This window comes from Rissa tridactyla, chromosome 2 (genome assembly GCF_028500815.1).
Source record: "Rissa tridactyla isolate bRisTri1 chromosome 2, bRisTri1.patW.cur.20221130, whole genome shotgun sequence".
Classification (NCBI taxonomy): domain Eukaryota; kingdom Metazoa; phylum Chordata; class Aves; order Charadriiformes; family Laridae; genus Rissa; species Rissa tridactyla.
The window spans coordinates 32529073-32551501 of NC_071467.1; the positions used below are offsets into that span (position 1 = coordinate 32529073).

The 22429-nt window shown below is 40.1% G+C and overlaps 1 protein-coding gene across 1 annotated transcript in view; it reads right to left on the bottom strand.

The window, feature by feature from the left end:
- Positions 1–1039: 1039 nt before the first annotated feature.
- STMN2 (stathmin 2) overlaps positions 1040–22429 on the bottom strand; it is a 39675-nt gene continuing 18285 nt past the window's right edge. The window contains exons 2-5 of the mRNA XM_054191712.1: positions 14170–14265; positions 13365–13537; positions 5246–5437; positions 1040–2338 (exon numbers count right to left, since the gene is read on the bottom strand). Coding sequence (XP_054047687.1) covers positions 2279–2338; positions 5246–5437; positions 13365–13537; positions 14170–14265 — 521 coding nt within the window. The 3' untranslated portion in view covers positions 1040–2278. The remainder of the gene's footprint in view (positions 2339–5245; positions 5438–13364; positions 13538–14169; positions 14266–22429) is intronic.

The window sequence follows — 22429 nt, forward strand, 5'->3', positions numbered from 1 at the left end:
TGGACCTTAAATTGAAATATAAACTTGACTGAATGACATTTTTTACTGGGGCTAAAACCAATATACAAACTTTGAAGGCTTGGCAATATTGAAGCTCATGACATCCAGATTCAAAGTTTGCTATTTGGCTCCTCTGCCAGGTGATTTTGCCAGAAAGACAAGTAATTTAGACAAGGAAACACAGCTGCCATAACAAGCTGAAGTACTCCTCTCATTCTGTGGTACAGAGCTCATTGCACACAGAGCTGAGCTTGCAGCCTTGTGTCTGGATCAGCTTCTGCTGCTTTTTGACTGCGGGCCAAGTCTTCCAGGGACATAAATTGGCTCTGAAATAAAATAGGCTGTGTGGGTCAGAAACTGATTGCTGTAGATCTCGAGCTTTTGGCCCATCTCTCCAGAAGAGCAAGTAAATGATGCCACTTTCAAGACTTTAAAGGAGAAAACTAATCCTAGAGGTAATTTTTGATCACCTGTCCACTTCTAAATGAAGTCCGATCCAATTTTATCTCTCAGCTCTACAGCTCATCAGCTTCCCTAGCGATTTTGTGTTTTTCAATAAATCCTATAAATGAATCGCTTTTACACTGAAAATCAGCGTGTTAACAGCCAGAATCTTGCTGCAACTATTCATTTATGTACCCGGAGTTATATTATTCACTTTTCTTTCCCCACATTCCTTTTTTTTTTCCCCAATATTGAGTTAGGATTAAGGGATACATGTGCTTATGTGTGTAGCTAGTTCTCCTTTTTAATAAACTCAGTGCCCAAAGGTCACATTTATAGGCTCTGTTTAGATGGTAATCTTTAAAAGAAACCAGTCTTAACACTGGGAAACACATAGCAGGGGTTAGTCCTGTATTAGCAGAGAAATAGGCTTGAGTTATTAATAGGTCTTATTTAAGTCTTATTTCCATGCTTTTAGGCCTACATTAGGTTTTCACCTCACATGGGCTCATGTCACAGAAGTAATGGTGCGAGAGAAGAGACAAGCCCTTTTTCAGTTCACAGAACCCCAATTCTTTATTAATCACAGCTTGCTCACAATGACATACAGGAAAATAGCACTAATGAAGAGTAGAATATGCAGGCAGCAACCTCCAGGGGGTAGGGACAACTTCAAAACTGCAGCTATTTTGGGGACGATGTGTTAGGTTTGGTGATACTGTACTTGGCACAAGCACCCTGTCTAGTCATTCCTCCTGCTTCAGGCCTCTTAGTCCTAGATGTCTGTCACTAGGTAGGGTTGGCTAACACTGAAGAGTAAATGACGAATGGAAGTCAGCAGTGTCAAAAAAAAAAGGTAACAACTGGCTCATGGGTTCCAGGTGAAATACTTGGTAGCCTCTTGTACTATTACACATGTAATGTGGTAGCATCAGATTAGTATCATAGATCATGGCATCTACAGATAAAGCCACTTGATGCTTTTAGTTGCTCCATCAATAAATTTTGAAGTGGAGAATTAAGCTCACTTTACAATTAGCGTTTGTATGGCTGTTTGGCATCATCCATAATAATTTGTCATAGCTTGATGGTTACGATGAGCCTCTTAAATTTGCCTCAAACTGATCCCACTTGCTTTCATTCTGTTGCACTGCTGTATTTGTTGCCTCACCTCAAAAAAACAGAAGCAACAAGTACTGCGTGTGGCAATTTAACCACAATTACATAGCACACTACAGATTCCTGTAGTGTGAGTTGCATTTGGAGAAACTACATTTTAAGAGCCTTTAGTCTTGGACAGCTGAACGAGAAGTCACGGTACCTGTGATTGAGTCACTGTTTCAACAAAGCTTATTGATGGCAAAGCGGTCTAAGTTATTAGTCAATGACTGGTCTCTAGCACCATAGAACTACTACTGACCTCGTGGTGGGTTGGAATGAAAGTTGCAGGGGATGGAGTTAGACGTGAGGTGCTTCAAATGAACAGACCCAGCAAATTCAACCGAGTGGAAATAGACAACATCGGAAGCCTGTTACAGGACATGTAAGATTATGAAATAACTTGCATAATGCAATACTTGTATTTTTTAACAAAAATGTAAGTATTTACAAAATAAGATCCAAGTTTTTTAAACATCAAGCAAATCATTCTGCAAAGAGACCGCATTGTTTTTGTTTTTAGTTTTGTTTCTTTTTTAAAGTTTTTTATTGAGTTCTTGATTTTTTTTTTAAACCATGTCATACATTTCCCATACTGATATCGCATGATCCATAATAATATAGGCAGGGGGAGTTTACTAATGGTGGGGATGGGTCACATCCACCATTGCTGTTTTCAGCCAGACAGTTCCACCTGGAGCTCCTTGTTTCTACGGACCTCTGCAGCATGCCTCTCCTGGAAAACATCAAGAAGGACAAAATCAAACCTCTCTCATTCCGCCTGCCCAGGGAGCCTCCCAATGACAACCCATTTAGGTTGTGCATTTGATGCTTGTGCAAAATTTGTTTCACAGCACGACCATCTTTAAAGGATGCAACTCAGGAGAGGTGCACCACCACCAGATCAGCCTGAGGCATGTTCAATGCTTACATTCTACTTATGCTCAGTAAGTAGACCGGAGCTCAGTCTTTTATCTGATATGGCCTTGCAATTCTCAGCACCGCACAGAGTTTCAATTTAAAGACCCACACAGAGAGGCGTTACTTGCAGCATAAAATGTGCCACTTGCTCACATTTGCTCTTTGAATTCCTAGATGTTAAACTAAATATAGGGAAGGATGAGTTGGCTTGAATTAATTGCTTGCACACTGTATGCAGAAGAAGTGTTAGTTACTGTGTTATCTGTAGCATTTAGGAACCATAAATAAAGGTCCAAAAATTTAGTTCCACCAAGGTGGGTCAATCTGAACATCTCAAACATCCCCTTAGATGGAATGATGAAGCTAGCTGTCCTCTCCATTCTTTCTCTGGGATGCAGTTACCAAAAGTCAATGCTAGACCCTTCTGTCTGCATTCAGCCATGCTCTCTTCCCTTTTACAAAAGCATTCATAATTGATTTAGGCTTATTTGAGCCATTGTATATTCAGATACTTCTGTGGAAATGGGCCTGTGGTCAGGAACAACAGCTGTCAAATGAATTTAGGAATGTTCTACTTGGGGTGTTTATAAAACTACTATTCTTGGCAACTTCTGGGTTTTAGTTTTTGTGGTGCATGCCTTTCTCCTTTCAGCTGTAAAACTATCAGAGTTTTACCTCTTGTGTTTAGTCATTAAAAACAACCCCAGACAACCAAATGGCAAGCACAAGGTGACTACCAAAGCAAACATCCATCCCTAGCTGACTTCAGTTTAAAGCTCTCCCTAAGTATTTCCATGCATTAGAAGGTCTTTAATGGTCAAAAATTCACTGAAGTCAACAGTTATCCTTTTATTGTCTGAGTTGGACTAGGGATCCAACTCAGGAACCATATGGCCAACTCTATGGATCTAAGGCCAAGACAGCTTATTGCATTTACTAACTCTGTAAATCACAGTTTCTTCCAAGATCCATAATTCTGAATGCTAGATTTTATATGGGACTTGTTCCTTGCCCCTGTTAACTGCAGTATACAGTATTTATCTTTGACTGTAGGAACTTCTAGACACCAAAACCTTGGAGTGTTCATGGTTCTGTGTAACTTTTGAAGATTTGGACCCAGATATCTCACTTCTTCTTTTCCTGCATATTCAGGGTTCACTTTGGTGTTGGAAAAACTGTATAGTCATACAATTTTTATTTACTGGTCTGTACAAATATTCCCAAATGACTTATTGTCATCTTTATTCAGAAGCCTTCTTTGGATTCCATGTACATATGCCATCATATTGCTGTGGGAACAGGGCTTAACAGTCTGTTAACATTAACACAGGACAGAGAGATGCTTCAGCTGTCCTTCCCATTTCCTTGTGGACCTCAAGGATGGCTAATTGGCTTTTCCCTTTGTTTTCATAAGCTTTGCAATATATGTCTGTGAACTAATCTAATGCAAAAATGTCAAGTTATCCGGGTATAGCTCTTAAGCTCAAGAATTATCCCATTTGCATAGTGACTTGTAACATCATCCTTTGGTTTCTGTTGTTTCTTTCATGCTCTCCCAGGCTTTTGTCTCCATCAAAGAAGCAGAGGTTCTTATGGGGAAGACCTCACTGAAAACCTCTGAGAGCTATTTTATTTCTGTTAGTCAATTTACTAATATATTAGAAAGTTCATCATTGGGAGAAACAAGTGATCACTCATGGAGAAGTAATTAATTTTTTCTTAACACTTCTAAATCTTTATTTGCATGCTTCCCTCTCTTGTGTGGAAGGGTTGTTTTGGAGAAGGGCACACTTGATCCCGCATGGTGGGGTTTATGATTTACCTGTTTCTTCTGGCTGTACAAAAGATCTCCAGAAGAAAATTTACTCTCTTTTAGTTGCAGTTCTTGTGGAAGAACAGGGCCCTTTTGATGTACAGGAAATATTTTATTTCCATATTTTTTCACCTTTCTCCTCTGAGAAACCAAGAACTACAAACACAGGACAACTGATTTGACCAATGACTTCTCTTAAAAGCTAAAATTCAAACACAAGCGACCTTTCATTTGTTCACAGCATTTCTTAAAAGCTAGAAAATCAGCCTTTCTCTGGAGACAGTCCGGCAAAGGGCCATATGAGGATTAAGGAACTGGAGCATCTCTCAGTCTCTCCAATGAGGCAAAGCTGAGAGAGCTGGGACTGCTCTGCCTGGAGAAGAGAAGGCTCAGGGGGATCTCATCAAAATCTATAAATTCCTGAATAGAGGGTGCAAAAAACCAAGCTCTTTTCAGTGGTGCCCAGTGACAGGACCAGAGGCAATGGACAAAAACTGAAACATGGCACATTCCCTCTGAACATCAGGAAACACTTTTTTCACTGTGAGGGTGACCGAGCACTGGCACAGGTTGCCCAGGGAGGTTGTGGATTCTCCTTCCTTGGAGATATTCAAAAGCCAGCTGGACATGGTCCTGGGGATCCTACTCTGGGTGACCCTGCTTAAGCAGGTGGTTGTACCAGATGACCTACAGATGCCTCTTCCAACCTTAGCTATGCTGTGATTGTGTGATTATAGAGGTTCAGTCTTTTTTGAAAGTGAGTGGTGGTTTAGATAGGCATCAGGGGCTCTGACTTAAAAATTGCTCAAGTGTAGCACCTGAGATAAGAGCTACCCAAAACATCTCTTCAAAATACTGGTTAGATTTTCCTCTCTAGTCTAAGGTGAGAGGAGTGATGGTGTGGTTTACCTTTTCTTGGAGACGTTCAATAAGAGCAGCTAAATTAGCTTCACGGTTTTCTTTGATCTGTTCCATTTTCAGTATCAGCTTTTCCTCTGCCATTTTGCTGAAGTTATTGTTCTCCTCCAAAGCCTTTTGAAGCACTTCTCGCTCATGTTCTCTCTTCTCTGCCAGATGTTTCAGCACCTGGGCCTCCTGGGACTGGAAACAGAGAGACGTGGTTGAAATGAAGTACTCATATGGAGAAAAAAAACCCCATAGGGCAACAGTTTACTGAGTTCAGAAACTGTGTAAAGTTTGTTGCTTTGTTATTACATGCACAGTTTGGAAAGATCACGTCTGTATAAACCAGATTAGCTTCAATATCAGGGTTTTAGAGGCACTGGCTGAATATGGAGCACAAGCCTCAGGCAGCAGCAAAGAAGTGTCTGAACCACTTCTGTTAGCAAGAAATGCTGTCATGTGTTACTCTCCTGGGTTGTCTGTGTTACTGCAGTGGTTGCTCAACCTCTGACAGCTGCAGTCTTTTAACTATGAGCATGTTATTTGTAGAGATATGGGATTGGAGCTGAAGGCATATATAGTGTTAAAAAGGAGGTTGCTGACACAGGAGATGTGCATTTTTCACCTACGTTGGACTAGCCATTAATGTGCTTGAATAGTTAACAGCAGGCTTTGAAGTTTGCTGTTATGAAAGACAGACAGAATCAATTCAGACAATGTTATTTCCCCATGATACTTTTGTGTGGCTTCATCTCACTGATTAGGAAGATAAAAAAGGGTTTTATTCTATAGAAAATAGCAAAAAAGTTATTTAAGTTCAAAATTCAAATTTTGCAAGGCAGATGAAAATTGCAGATAGGAATTAAGTGGATGCAGCCTATGCACGATACTGTGTTATTCTGCTTTGTAAACTCACTGCTCATAAGCATAAGCTTTGTTATTTATTTTAAATCAAACTACTACCACAAAACCACTAATCCTAGGAGGGAAGCCAAAGAACTTGCAGCATTGGGCCCATCCTCCAGACAAGTCTAGTTGAAAAGACAATATGTTTCAGAGGGGTTATTTGGAAAAGATAAACAACATTGTATGCTTTTGGATAAACTAAATTAGAGGGAGCACAAGAAGCAAACAGAAAACAGGGAATGAAATACGGCTCTGGGAAGCTAAATGTGTATTTCAGTGCAGACCGCAATGCACTGTTGCCATTATTATCTGCAAAAATGAATTAGTTTAAGGCCTAAATTAAGGGCTTTAACCAATAATTACAACTAGTGGTAATGAATCCTATTAAATTCTATCGTGTGGCTTTAAATGGAGTGAAAAAGGCTGCAGTTCTTTCACATGAGTGAGATCCAACTAGGAGGAGAAAACAAATATTTTAACAGAGGTAAGATACACATAAAGCCAAATGCGCTGATGAGGTAAATTAAGCAGATTCTAGAAAAGGCTGCAAAAGCGAGGCAGAACATCTTGCAGCAAGACACTGGACTAAAACATACCTGTCTTTGTGAGGCTGCAATGCCTTGCTTGAGATCAGAGGAAAAAGCTACTTTCATCCATCTTGGCCACTTAATGTATTTGCTTTGACCTGTGGGCCGGTTGCCGTTAAGGGCTCATTTCTCAAACTCTGATCCCTGGAGCACTTGCTGATGGGAAGGGTCTAATTAAGCGGTTGTTACCTTACAAAGTCTCCTCCTGGCTCTTACCTCCATTATAGCATATGCCTAACAGATAGTAATAGAGCAAGTGTTTTTCAGGTCTTTCACTCAGAGAAAATAACTGTTGTGCAGGCCAAAAGATGGTGCAAATGGGAAGAAAAAGTCCACAGACAGGTGCAACCAAAAGCAGAAGGGGTTCCACTGGTGGAGAATGGAAGGAGAATGAGCCAACGGGAAAAAGAGCTGGGCAACGAAGGAGTTCTGTAGACTAATTGAAAAATCGTAAATTTAACGAAAACATCAATAATTTTAATAATCGTATAATAAAAATAGGTTATTTTGAAACAAAGTATATGATTTCAGATACTTAGCATTTAACCTTTCTTTAACTGTAGACTATTTAAAAAATGTAAAAAATTTACCTTGAAAGATTTGGTACAATGTAAAACTGAAATAATTGAACATCTTCATCTTGCTTTACCATTTTTGGACCAACTTGAGTGGCTCAGTTTGACCAGTGCTTGTAAGGTTATTCTGCATTTTCAGTTTAATTTACTATTCAATGGCAACCTGTCATCTACTTTTGGAAAAGTCATCATCATTAAATTTTGGGTGGTGATATTAATTTTGTGAACCCTGTTGTTCAGTCATCTAAAAGTAACTTTGATAATCTAAACCTATATTTCCATTCCTGTTGTGAGTTTCAATAGAAAAGATACTATGATACTAATTGTAATGTCCTTTCCCTAACATTTCATGGTGTTTCAATATGTGTATATAATGTGTTATAAAATCAAGAATTTTCAGATTTGGAAAACAGACATTTCCAAGGGCAAATCCAGGCTCCATGGAGATGCTATAATAAAAAGTAACATTTGGACTAAGCGGCATTTTTTAAAAGAACATTGGCTTTCAATGGGAGGCAGCAAAATGCCTTTGAGACTTTGGGGCTCTTGCCCATTTTTCAGGTTTTGTTTTCTTCCATTCAAACCCTTTGCCTTCTGGAACTACTTCTTATTATCATAAATCCAGGAGAACAGTGAAATATTAGAGTTCCACATCAAAGTACACACAGTTCTGGAGGCTGTGCTGGCAGACAACACATTCAAAAGTAATTTGTCCACCAATGGATGATAATGAAGAAGATCCTTATACTCTAATTCAGTATTTACTGGATGCAAATTGCGTTGACACCAGTAAGAGTCTAAATGAAAGCTAAACCAGGCTTCAGGAACTGACTGCACACTCCTAATGCCATTTTCCTTTATGACATGCCTCAAACGGTATTCTTTTTCCTCCCTCAAAATGTTCAAGGTACCCAGGACTGGTTCAAAATAAAGGGACCTCCCTCCCTGCCACAGAACATCCACGGGGTACAGTCTCCTGTAGACTGACATCCCTCTTCTAATGCTGTGTTAACCCAGCTGGGAGTCTGCCTGTTTCCCTGGTGTTCAGAACATTTTTGAAATTGCCTTACAACAATTTTGGAAGGCAGTTGGTATGTTTTTGTACTGGATTGTCAAACGGTTTTCTGTTTCCAACACATTTGGCAAAAGAACTTGGCTACCCTGTCTGTTCAAAGTCTACTACACATCCAGAAATGACTAAATGAATGACCCCAGATACCTAGTGGGGCTGGAATTAATAGACTCCCTTTGTTGTTTGTGCTGGCTTTTAACTGCTGTGTTTGGACTCCGGTGGTCTTGATACAGGATTCCAATATACGTAGGAAGTTTTTATTCCAAGTTTATTTTCAACATTGTATTGTTTGAAGTGATAGAAAGGATATTCTCAAATCCTCGATATTCTAATCTAATCTAAACAATCCTCGATGTTCTAAAACACTTGTAAGTGGCTTACAATAAGTGCTTCTTCTACAGCTGTTGTGAGAAAATGAGTAAAAGAGTCTGGAAATGGAATGAAAGACAAAGAAGGTCAATGAGGAAATTAAAGTATGGAACGGTGGAGAAAGGTAAAAACAATACTCAAGGGGAAATATCCAGAAGACTTCCTAAATATAACAAGGCATAATCAATGCAGCTATAGCTGCAGTCTTTAGGACTAGGTGTGGAGGAACAAAATTGTTGCAAAACATGCTAGAAATGTACTTCTGTGCCAAAAAGATGGGTAATGCAGGCAAGCTCCTATGATATTCATGTCATATTTCTCATCATGTACACCTCCAGTTTTCAGAGATGAGTGCTTCGAAAGGAAATCCACATCTCATAGCTAGCTGACCAGAGACAGATGCAGACAACTAAGCACTCACTTTATGAGCAAAATTATTTATGGCAACAGGCTTTGGAGATGCATATTTTTAATTATTACTCACCAGAAGAAACTCCTACTCATCTGAGTAAGAGGTGCTTCATTTTCTCACTATCTCACTAAAATTGATCTATTTTTCTTTGACATGTACATCCAAATATTGAAGCTATTTGTGCAGAGCTAAAATTAAGGAATTACTTTTAAGGAAGAAATTGGTGCACACAACTACTTTTAAACTGGGAATTTCAGCTTGAATCCATTCACCCAATGTTCTTAGAGCACAGTGAGCCTTGCCCAGACTAGGCTGCACGGGGGGCTTACCTTGTGACATTTCATAGTAATGGTATTAAAAACTCATGTAGCTATAAGTCTATATCCAAGAGCATGAAAGTTAAAAAATATGACTTTGTGGCACTAAGCACTAGGGAGGAGCCTGATTCAATTTCATCCCAATACAAAGCCATTAAGAGGATTTAATTACATACAATTTCTCTCCCATAATCCGAAGTCTAGTAGAAATGTGTGTCCCTTTAGTGCTTCATTTTTATGCCAGTAAGTTGAACATGGGCAGTAAAGATATATAATTCGACATATGGCTCTTAAAGTCTGTATATCAAGTGTAATAATAGCTGGACATTCAAGGCCAATGGGTAAAAATTGATAAATGTTAAAGATGATGTAAGAAATAAACTTATGCTCCATACAATGTCACTGTGCTCTAATTTCTTCAGTGGGAAGGATGAAAAGATCTTTCTGATTATCCACCAAGGTGGGAAAATATAGCACACATAAGCCAAAAAAATAATGGGATAATAATGACATGCTGTAAAGAGGATTCTATAAATGGAAAGGACAAATCTGTAACTAGCCCAAATGGGTCTCGCTGCATGGTGCAAAAGGAAAAAATGCCTCAGGTGAAATTCTCATTTTGGTTTGAGAGTATGAGGTCACAGTGACTGTGAAGTGAGGTAGAGAAAAAGGGGGAGAAAAGGAAAGGGTCCTGTGAAAGCTTGCAAGGGAATAAGCAAGAACGCTAAACAGGACACAGAGTAAGTAGGAGCCTGCTGAAGTGCGTGTATTGCTGTAGATGTTCTCATGAGTTTGAAAATGAACACTGCCTAATTAACAGTGCAGAACCTAATTCCTAAGCAGTGTGAAATCAATTAGTATTTTTTTCCAAAAAGGCAATTCTCATCCATTAGTTATACTTGATTTTAATTAGAACTGTGCTGGAAGGACACGATCTAGAATGGTAATGCCTGATAGCTGTTGTACATAGGTTGAAAAGTACGACAACAACTGCCATGCTGGGTGTCAGAAAAAGTCTGCCTGGGTTGTCTAGCAGCAGAAAGTGGAAGATGCTTAGGGAAAGTGCAGATGACTATATATACATACATATATATATATATAAAAATATATAAATACACACACATATAGCTTCCTAGCTTTAAGCAGTCACCAGGTTACACATTTTCAGAGCCAGAGGTTGCACCCATATAATCATTTTCTACAAGGTAGTGCTCTGTCAATTTTTCTATTATCTTTTGGAAATAAATAATGTTTTAATAATCTCTAAATAGTCTGTGATAACAAATACAACTTGATTAAACAATGCACGAAAAGGTGATTCCCTCTCTCTGTTTTGAAATTGCTGTCTGATGATTTCATTGAGTGTTTTTTCCTCTTTGGATTGCGTGAAACAGAATATAATTGCTCCTATTCATCTTCTCATTACCATTCATGACTTTGTAGACTTCTATCTTATCTTCCATCTGTTGCCTCTTTCCAAGCTTAAACGTGGACTATTTAATTTATCTTCTTATGGAAGACGTTCTGTTCCTCTGATTACTTTTTTATCCTCCTCTGCAATATACTCTTTTTCAGGCCAAAAATGAAGGCAATAGTTGAGATACGGGAGCACCAGGGATTTTAACAGTGAGGTAACGAAGTTTTCTGCCCTGTTCTTTGTTCCTTTCCCAGCAATTTCTGCTGCAATGCTAATGTGGAGGATCTTGTCTATTAAAATAACTCAGTCATACGTTCATTCAAAATTAATATAGTACCAAAGGGAAGAAATGGCAGGTGTCTGTATTGCTATCACTGATTACCAGTTTATTGCGCAATGAGTTTTTCTTTAGAAATGAATTAACAGTTATGAAATCAATGAAATGAAATCACTGGGATGTTCAATTTCTATTTCGCACTAAGTATATGCATAATATCAGGCTTCTTAATTGCTGCCATTGCATTCTGTGTCCATATCTTTACTTGAGTACTTGTACTCGGTACAGAGGCACTTCACAGATGAGTCTTTGGGGCGTATCATCATTTGGGTGGGTGAAAGCTCATACTTCTGGGCAGGTGCTAGTGCAAATGCATACTCCTTTCACATACAGTCATGTTTTTTACTGAAATGAATACTCTGGCAGAAGTATTTCTTTGAAAGAAACAGTAGTGTGAATATGTGTGCATTAGAAGCACAGTCTTGTGTTAGCGAGGCAGAAGAAATGGCAAATGTGGCAACACTAAATAATTCCCTAAAATTACCGTTCCCTAAAATAATTGTTCAAATTAGTAAGGTCCAGAATAGTGAGGTTTTACTGCAAATCAAAACTGAGGGGCAGGTTTTAAGGATCTATCAGTAATACAGATCTACTGAATTCAATGGCCTTGCATCTCAGCATACACCGATGTAATCACTCCATTGGGTTTCTTGGAAGCGACCCTGACCTGGTCTGACAGGAGTGAAAGGAGAATAGAGCTGCTTTTGTTGGAGCTGCTCCATGTGCTGTCTCTGTCATATTTGCTGTCCCTGGACTTCTGTATACATTTTTGTCCATACCTAGAAACACTTTTAGTAACAAATATATTGTTTAAGAGATAAATAAAAGGCTTAGAGACAGCTAAGTTTGTTTCACTTTCAGATATGCTCTACCAGGGACTCCGTGAGCAGGCGGAAGGGGTTTCTAACTCCAATTTAGCTTGTGCAGGCAGATTGGCCTCATAAGAACATTGTTTGCCTGGCTGACAGACACAGAAAGTCCTTCTAAGGCTCCTGAGGCTTCCCTGGCTTCTCTTTCTCTCCTTTTGTTCCATAGCAAAAGGAAACACGGATTAACAGAACAATGTGTTACCACATCTTGAGTTTTCTGTGGCCATTGCAGCCAGCCATGACTTTTCTGCAATGGTGCAACACAGCATCAACACTGGGCCCATCCAGAACACTGCTAATTTTCAGACTGGCAACTCAGTCTGTAATTGGCTTTGCCTGTCATCCTCTGACTTATCTGATCTGGAATTTGGCTTTTTATCTTCTGAAAAAAAAAAAAAAGGCAATCTGAGCTAGCTCTGACTTAGAGCAAAGAAAGACCTCTTCAACGCATCAGCCATGATGAAAGCCAAATAAAGGGTTAATGTGGACTTCCTGCTGCATGCGCCCTGCATTTGTGCTCACCTTTGTGAAGAAGGTGTAACAACCCTTCCAAACCCTATGTGACAAACTTTTGATTATGAAACAGGGTTTTACCATTATGGATAAGGTCATAAAGAAGGGAAGGCTTAGTCTGTAGATAACCCTACAAGGCCAGCTTCCAGCACTATTGAGAGTATCTGCTAGAAATGCCTCTCCTTACTATCTGTGCTATGCTAGTATCTTCATCGAAGTGTGTGGTGAATGATCCAGAAGTCTGTTTATTCAGGGCTGACATGGCTCCATACTGTATAAATATGACATTTTAGCTGCCTGAGACAGACCTTGTGAGTAATCTCCATTGGCACTACAAGGAGTCAAGATCTGGGAATCCAGACAACAGCTGTTTGAATTGCACATCCACCTCTTAAACTTAGACACCAGAAGAATTGCACTAATTTTCAGCAACTATTACAGATGCTCTGAATGAACCAGTTACACTCGCACAGTAAGCATACGTATTTGAACGCACTTGGACCTCCTGTCCAAAGCTATCTGCATTTTGTGACGCGTGCTTCCCAAGCATCAAAACCAGTGAGGTTTGTTTGCAAGCTGCAGACAGAAAATAAACTCATTTGTTTCTTTAAACATGTTAATAATTTTTGTCCATGCAGTACACTGTTAGTCAGTGATGGCAATGGAAAACATACCAACGGACAGGAAACTTGGCTGTTATTCTGTACCCTAAGTCAGGTCTAATTATTAGCATTTTTTTAAGGAAAGATACCTTTCTCCTCTCCTCTGCAGCCTCCAGCTTTTTCTGGATCTCCTCAAGAGAGAGTTCTTTCTTCTTTGGAGAAGCTAAAGTTCGTGGTGCTTCCGAGATGGGAGATGGCGGCTTTAGGATCAGTTCAAAGGCCTGGCCCGAGGCACGTTTGTTGATTTGTTTCACTTCCATGTCTGCACAATAAAGTGAGAAATGGTAAGCCCTTCAATACCTCAGCGGTATTGAGGAGAGGAGCAGCACAGCCCTTAGTAGGACCAGAAGTACAGACAAAAGATTTAGCATCTGTGCCTTGGGCATTTTAATTGCAATGGCAGATTATGGGCTGAAAACTGTTCTCAGAAGCACATTCCATTTTGTCTGTAATAGCTTAATTATGCCTTAATCTCACAGAGATAAAAATGTACATCAGTTTTGGAAGCTTATTGGGGATCTGTGTCTTTTCACACCCCCTGCGAGCAGTGCCCAAGCTGATAAATTTTTTAAGCATGCTTTCATCTTTTCTTAGTTTCCTTGGGAATTATGTCTGCTGTGAAGAGCTGTAGTTTTCAAATGGGTAGTAGGAAAAATACAGCTCAGTATGAGAGGGCTAGCTTTAAGAGTTTAGTTAGCTGCTATTAGGAACAATATCCAGCATCATGGGTAATACACAATCAATAGAAGGTAATAGCCAAAATCAGCAAATTAATTGTTAAATCAGCAAAACATCCACTGAATAACATTATGGACCGGGACGGTAAACTGAGTCATTTCCCAGCATTAGCACATTATCTGACCTGCGGGATGATTTCCAGTGAAAGTCACTTACCATCATATTTATAGATGTTCATGTTGCGAGGTTCAGGGTAAAAACAGGAGCAGATCAGAGAGAGCATGGAAAGCTCCTTCATCTTTTCCTTGTAAGCTGAAACAAGAGACATTGTTAGCATGCTTCACTTCCCCAGCTCCTCCTTAGTGAATCTCTGACTGAGGTCACTGGCTGGGGACTAGCAAATCTGCTCTGTCACCCACCTGGCAGATTTCTCTAGAATATTTACTTTCAACTATTTCTTCTGAACATTGAGCCTTTATCAAATCGCACAAGAGATGCTCAGTACTGCAGAGACTGCGTCTGGTCTCATACATGACCTCAGCCTTGGGTGTAATGCAGACAGCCCTTTCTGGTTTATAGAAAGTCAATCTAGCTACCAGGAAATGTATTTAGCATTGGAAGAGTGCCATGACTCCACTCTCTCCTGGCAGGTGGAGAGAAATGAAGCTCTTACAAATTCTCTGACGTATCCAAATGCAATTGAGAACAGCTCTGAAATGCTGCCCGTGTGTTGCCATAGGCAGATGCTAAAGACATTATCTGTTACAAATGAAAATGTCATCCAGATAATTAAAAATAAAACCAGAAATGAGGATACATTTATCAAGTCCTTTGCATAATGTCCTTAATATGCGTAACTACTTCAAACAAAGCTTTTCCTTCCTCACTTACTCTCCAAAATACATTGCTTCCATACTCAGGTCTAGTGTATATCAGCTGATGCAATAAATACCCTTGTAATTTACCTTTACGGTGTTCCCTTTACTGACTTTGTAATGCCTATAGGCTCCAGTCATGGACTGAAGAGAAGTTGGTCTAGAAATGGTGATACCAGTACCTAACCATTATACAATGTTCTGCATTCACCCTTTCTAATTGCTGTCATCCGTAAGTGTGAAAATAGACTTGTCGCTTGGCAGGTCAATGACAGAGCTCAGGCTAGACCCAGTTCCTGAGTCCCTGGGCAGTACCTTAGCCACTGCCCACACTGCAGAAAGTATACATGTTGAGGGGGAAGGTTGCTTCAGAATTTGTCTTGGCACATACAAATCCCTGCTACTATCAAAATCACATCTACAGAGGCAGACACACTTTTGCTGCTAGCACGTGAAAACATGGCTTAAAATATAACTGTGGCTGAAAGTGTTGTACTTAACAGATTAGAACAAATTAATCCTTGATGATACTAAAGGAAAATCAGACAGCCCTTTGATCCTCAAATTGTGGATACATATGAAATTGTGATTCAACCTTTCTCGTGGATGCTCTTGTGCTTTTTTAATTTGTTTTTCCTACTCAGAAAGGCCCTTGAGATTGATGAGGGCTTGTGAGCCTTTGGGCGCTGCTCAAAATGGTGGTATTCGAATGATCCATCAACTCAGGAATGGATTTCTAATTGTCAGTGGATGAGCAATCTAATTAAGTTTTGCATGGGAGCCTCTAATAATGAACACTAAATAACCCACCCAAAGGACATACAGCTTTTCGGAAACCATTGCTGAAAGCCAGTATTTCAGGTCAAGAGCGTACTGAAGTTTTTTTCTTTGAACTGAGGTTGTCAAGGGAGCTTGTACTTGACAAGTTTTTTGGCTTGAAATATAAGTACCAATTTGCAAGGAGTAACTAAAAAATCCTCTGAAGAGACAAATCATGTCCAACTGTCTGTTAGGTTGATGGTTGGACTAGATGATCTAAAACGTCCCTTCCAACCTAGGCAATTCTATGATTCTATGGTTCTATAATGATATTTTCATTTAAGCCTCCATCCAACAAAGCATCTAACTTGCATGCGTAATTCTAAGAGCACAGGTGTGGTTGACCAGACTGTCCTTTGAGGAGGGCTTGCCCAGCCAGCTGCCTGCCCCACCAAAATTGCATCCTTTTCAGCAGAGAGGTTGTGGAGTGGGTGCACAGCAGACCCCGCAGGCTGCCTGGGAGGCTGCTAAACATGTAGAAAATGGATGCTGGATTGAGTGTTACAAGATATGAAGCTGAAAGCTCAACATTCTTGTACAAAGTCTGCTAAATCACTGCTACAATGTATACCTTGAAATAGCTTTTTAGAAAGAGACATGCAAACCAGCGTCCTAGGAATCCTGCCTTTTGGGGCCTTTATTATTGTTTTTTATCTTTGACTGACATTAAATATGTCTTGTTTTCTATCAGCATTTAAAACAATTAGAAAAAGGTGTTTGTTCTCCCAGCTTGTCATCTGCAAAACATGGCTGGAGAAAGATAAGAACGTGCTCAGCTCTCCTTCCTTTCAGCACAATAACTGCACTGAAAGAACGCTGGTGAAATGATTGTCTTATTTCATTCTGGCCACTGACAGAATTAGGATGACTTTCCATGCTTTACAAGCATTGCATTTTCTTTTTTCATGGTACTGATTTAGTCTCCATTTGTCCTAGAAAGTCCTTCAACCACAGTTGGAACTTGGCTTGAATACTCACAGCAAGTTATGGAGGTTGCTGCAACCTTGGGAAACAAACAACACGTGGATGATGCAGGAGAGCATGGGAAGGAGTCCTGCTCTGCCTCGGGTGGCCATTGGGAGAGTGTGCAATGCATCCCATTCCTGACGTGTTGACAAGTACCTCTTTTTCTCTTGGAGACCAAAGGGCTGAGGGCCTCAAAGGAACTGAAGGACCTCCTCAGCACTATGACTTGTTCCCCTTGACCAGGCAAAGAACAGCTTATTTGGCAGCACTGAGTAGCAGGAGCCCTGCTTTGGTCAGCTGTCCTTTCCTTAACTGCCATACATTTAAAAAAAAAAAAAAAGTAGTAACGTTAGTCCAGTTAGTGGCCTGATTATAGTGGCTGGCCCATGTCACGCATGTTGAACAGGGAGATAACTGTGCTTTCCTAAATCCCAAGGAGTTAGTGTTTTAGCCATGGAAGCCTGTTCTCTCCAAAAGAATCATTTTTCTATTTAAAGACAGCACAAACAGGCCAGAGAGCCAACAGCACAACACTTACGCAACCTACACAGGACCTCTTGTGTTAACTGAAATAGGCACAAAAATTATCTGTCTTATAGTGGAGCTTTTAAAAAACCTTTAAGACAAGCAGTGATTGCAACAAAGTTTATTTTCCAAATGTGTTTCAACTGACTTGCTAATTATATAGGTCCTTGTGCAGTCATGTAGGGTACATACCATTCCATTAACTGGGCAAGTTAAACGAAGGAAAGTAAATGATGGTAATCGTAATACTACAAAAGCTTTGATAGGGAAATTGCTACGAAAGAACAGTGTTGACAAAAGATGGCAACAGAATCTTCTTAGTTAAATGCAGCAAGATTTAAATGTTTAGATGCATTAAAACCTTCAGAGTTAGGCAAGAGCAGAACACTGATTTTTGCTAAAACTAGAAGTGAATATCCTAATATTTACAGGTCATCTTAATTTCTGAAGCTGTGTGATTATTTCAGAATCTCTTTTTTTTTTTTTAAATAAATCCTCATACTCAGAGTTGCAGAGAAAGCCTTAGAAATATTATCTAATGCCCCCAAAACCTTTGACTGCTTCAGAGAAGAAGAAACTCAGCTTTGAAACTCAAGAACGCATGATTTCTTTTTTCTGAATGAGTCACAAATGCACCTAAACACCATTGTTTTAAGCCAGTCTCACCATTTTCTCAAACTTCAGGCATTACTTTTAGCGGCTATGTTTAGGAACTGTGAAACCACTCCCTGTGTTGGGTGAATATTTCCATGCTCTTTCTTTGTGAGCTCTTTCCTTTCTGGTCCAGATAGGATCTCCTGGAGGCTTTCATGGGCACCAGTGGGCTTCATGGGCAAGCAGGGAAGCACAGCAGGACTGGATTTCTGGAGGGAAACAATTCCAAGGACTCTATGCCCATGCTGTATGTATTTTGTGAGTCTTTTCTTTATGCTAGCTTGGTCCCATGATCTGACCAGCCATCAGTGCCTGGAGCATATTAGATGTACTACTAACACACATCTTCCAGTTTCATAACCTACCAAGTAAACCAGTTTGTGCACTCTGAGATTGCTCTGCAATGTGAACCAAAGCATGGTCAGCTGGGGCGTTTTGGCGATTCTCTTTGAAAGTGCTTTCCTGATCTCAAATAGTATGCTTTTTCAGATACATCCCACATTCCTCCACTAACTTAAGAAAATGAGTCCACCGCCAGTCCTGCAGCTCACTTGTTCATTGAGTGAAGCTAATAAGGAAGAGTGTTATGGCTGCCTTTAGAAGTCACCATTTATTTGTTGCTGGGAAAAATAGGAAGATTACAGAAAACACTGGTAAACCCACCCTGTCTGTTCTCATCTGTTATTCAACAGCTATAAGGAATTTTTGACAGTTTACACTGTAAAATGAAAATCTGTCCTGACTGATGGGCCATGGGCAATTTGGGTCACATTTTGTTCCTTGGCAAAGTACAGCTAGGACAGATTGCTGTGTCACAGCAGAGACCGTTATTCATAAGCAAGACTATTTTTAACACATGAAAGCAGAGAGATAAGTGTAAATGTTACTTATAATTAACATCTGATGAAGGCAAATCTGTTGATGCCTTTTGCCTTACTGAATCCAGTCTGCATATAATAAAGCATTACTGATTTTTCACACTTCAAGTCCCACTAGCCAAATAGTTCTTGAAGTTCGGCACACCTGGAGGGAAACAGAACCTGGCACGTTGCCCATGATCAAAATGTGCCACGTATAACATGGCTCAGCCCGTGTTCCCTTGCCAGGTGTCTGTGAGACAGACAGTTTTCTGAGACTGAACAGAAATCCTGCTTTGTTTTCTGCTTTGGAAGAGACTGCAGGAGTGAGAAGTAAGATTAGGTGAAGCATGAAACCCAAGGTACAGAAGACCTACCACAGCCATCCTTTACATCGATTTCTCATGGATGTTATTGACAAAGCAGTTTGTTACAAATTTCACTTTGTTAATGTTCCCTCTCAGGTGCTACAGTTTTTGGTTCGTCAAGACAATGCTTTAAATCATGAAACACCATGTCATTTTGTGAACACCCACAGGCACATTCTGTTGGCCAGTAATTTTTTTTTATAATCCATTTTAGTAGTGTGCTGCATGCTTTCCTGTCAAATGAAATGGTGTTATATGATCATAAATGTAATTGTTTCCCCATAGCTGGTGGGGTATTTGAAAAAAGCTGCATGGTAAGTGCTTGTAAAGTAGAGAAATAGAATTGGGACTAGTACATGGGATTCAGGGAAGTAAAACTCAAGGTGGGGCACGAGTCACAGATATTCTACATGTCATTTAGTTTTTGGCTCTCCTCTGAGATGTAAGTCCGGGATTCACTTTAATTAATGCTGGTTATCTAATATTTAAGACATCTAGTTTGCAGCAGTCATGAAAGCTTTCTTTTTGGTCAATGGAGAGATAAGCACCATCGGAGAGTGACTGGTCCCATTCCAAGGGAGACGTCTAAGATAAATTCAATAGGTTGTCTTAAGACCAATGAATGTCCCTCCGTTGTCAGAAAACATGGGGATGTTTATAGGCTTATGGATTTACCAGTGATGGAGGGAATGAAAACAAAAGCCTGTGCAGTGAATGTATCTTAACCACCCCTTAAGCCCGGTCAGGAGTGACATCTCATTTTGGTGGTTCACACAGGTGGGGCTTATTTTGTGACTGTCTCTCTGAATGCAAAACACTGCTCAACAGAATATTTGGAGCAAGTCCATCTTGCAACCTTATATACATGTGCGCTTTACCACTTTCCACAACAAAAATAAGGTTGCTTTAAATTGTACTAACAGCTCATGGGCTCAAAGCAAGGGCACTTCAGATGAGCTGGACAGAACTGCTTCTTTAATGCCCTATAGTGCTCACCTATTTCACTGCTGGGAAAGGTGGCACAGGACCCCCACTCACCTGGGGCCATCCTTTGGTGACCAAGTCTTTAAAATTGCTCTCTTCATATGCTGCAATGCAGTTTAATATAAAGATGAGTATGGAGTTTTGGTCATGTCTCCTACCCCTGAATTTTGTGATATTTCTGTATCTAGGCCATAGAGGGAGCAGGTACTATGAAAAGGAAACAAGAAACAGACAACGAGGAAAAATTGTGAATTATTGAGTTTCCTCTGTCAACATTGCTTACCATATGTCCAGAAAATGAGAAAGAACAAACTTGAACAGATCTAATCTGCTTTTGTGGCAACTGCGGATTTTAAAAAGTAGCTTTAGGCCTTAATTTCTGTAACCTTCATGACCATTCCAAAGTCACTAAAGCTACCTAGGTTTTGGCAGAATTATTAGCAATTTTATTCTCTTCAATAACAGATCTGTTTAACAAACAGCTTTAAAGTGATTTGGGATGGAATCAAGCATTAGGGAGCACTGTAACATCAGTTTTTCAAAACACAAAAAAAGATGCAAGCGACAGCTCTGACCCTTCACTTTCCTACTAAGACTGTGTCAAATTGTACCAATGAACCCTGTCCTCTAGTGCAAGCCCTTGCGTGCCACTTCTACAGCATAGTTCAAGTGACAGCACAGAATCTGCCTGGAAAACCCACCCCAAGGAATACACAAGCAGCTGTTTGTTTATGCAAGACCATCCAATAATGATTTTCTTGCATCTATGGTGTGTAGATGCAAACACACGCAAACATGCAGATTAGAAGGTGGCATAAGTCTGACTGAAAATTGCCCCTAAATTTACAGCTTAATCACTGATGATGACTACAGATTTTTGGACTAAAATGGATTGCTCCAGATGCCATGTCTATGATTTTTACTTCATATGTGTGATTGGATTCAAATGTCTTCGTTCACTTTATTTTCTGATGTCAGAGTGTTAAGAAGTGAAGTTACTATTTTGTACTATTTCAGTTTATGTAATTTTCACTGCTGAAGCAATGAGAAATTCCATTTACTGAACCCTGGCTATTATGGTCATCTGTGACATGAGTTAATGGGACTACTTCATCAGGCTAATGCAACATTGTCATAATAATGGAAGGGCTTTTTTTTTAATTTGGAAAAAAAAATATCTTGTCATGGTAACTCAAAACAAACAGTGATGCAGATGCTTTGCCATAGTCACTATTAGAGAGCCTTGGGCCAGATTGTGCTGTCTGTTTACAGAAATGCGAACAAACACACACACACACACATTTCCTTCCAGTGTGGAAGGAATACAGACCTCTGCCTGTCCAGAGCCTGTCAGTGCACTCAGGGCCCTGATAGCCTCACGACATTGCACGCTGGTGGAAACATGGAAAGAGCAGAAGCCAGACAAGGAAGCTGTGGGTAATCCTCTCCTCCTTCTCCAGCTCTGCAGAAACTAGTCTGTAGCAGTGGCAGAGCCAGGCGCTAGACTCTCCTCTGAGACAACCCTTTGGAGAGCCAGTGCATCACATCAGCGTGAGGAAGCTCTTGGTAGCTGCGTTCCAGCAGTCCTTCAGGACTGAGGAGAAGGCAACAGAGCCCAATGCTAATACGGAGGTCTGCAGCCCTCCTGAAATCCATTTGAACTTCAGGGAACTTCAGCCAGGATGAAAACAAAAGTTCCAGAGATTATTTTTTCACAGTGGGAGAAGACCTCCTTCTTTAAGGTCTGCCTTGCCTTTGCAATTTTTTCAAGGCATCCCCCCCCATATTTCCCTCCTTACCCCTACACCCCATCTCACTTCCCTCAGTTTTCTCTCATACAGCTCTTTATGTAGGAAAGAATGTGAGCAACTAAAACTGACTTTGAAGACAATGGAGAGGATGAACGCAACGGCCACAGTATTCCTAAGACAGCTTTATTTCCTGCTGGTTAACTGAAACCAGCTGTTTAAATTTTTGCTGTGAGAAGTTCTACTCCTGTTCTTCAGATGCTTTGGCAGGATGCTGATGTTTAAGAAGCTGAACTTGTACCAACCTTCACAAGAGGCCATCACAGCCATAGACAGTTCCTGATACGCTATTATCACCTAAATGTGAAAGTCATGTAGGCATCAATATGTGAGCTGGAAGGTAAAAGAAAAGGGGAATAGGCAGCAGCAGCTGCAGCAGGAGGAAAAAACCCTCCTTCCTTGGCTTACCTTACTTGCTTGAGAACTGTTGTTGGTTTTGTTACATACCTGCACATGGGGAAATCACTCTCTTTTGACTGGTATTGTAGCAAGCTTTGCTCTGTCGTGTCTTATAGAAAAATCCTCAATTTTACTTTTAGTTTAGGACTACTGATAGAGTAGTAGTAATGATTCTGCATGAATCATTCTGGGTCTGATCCTATCATTAATTTTCTTGTTCT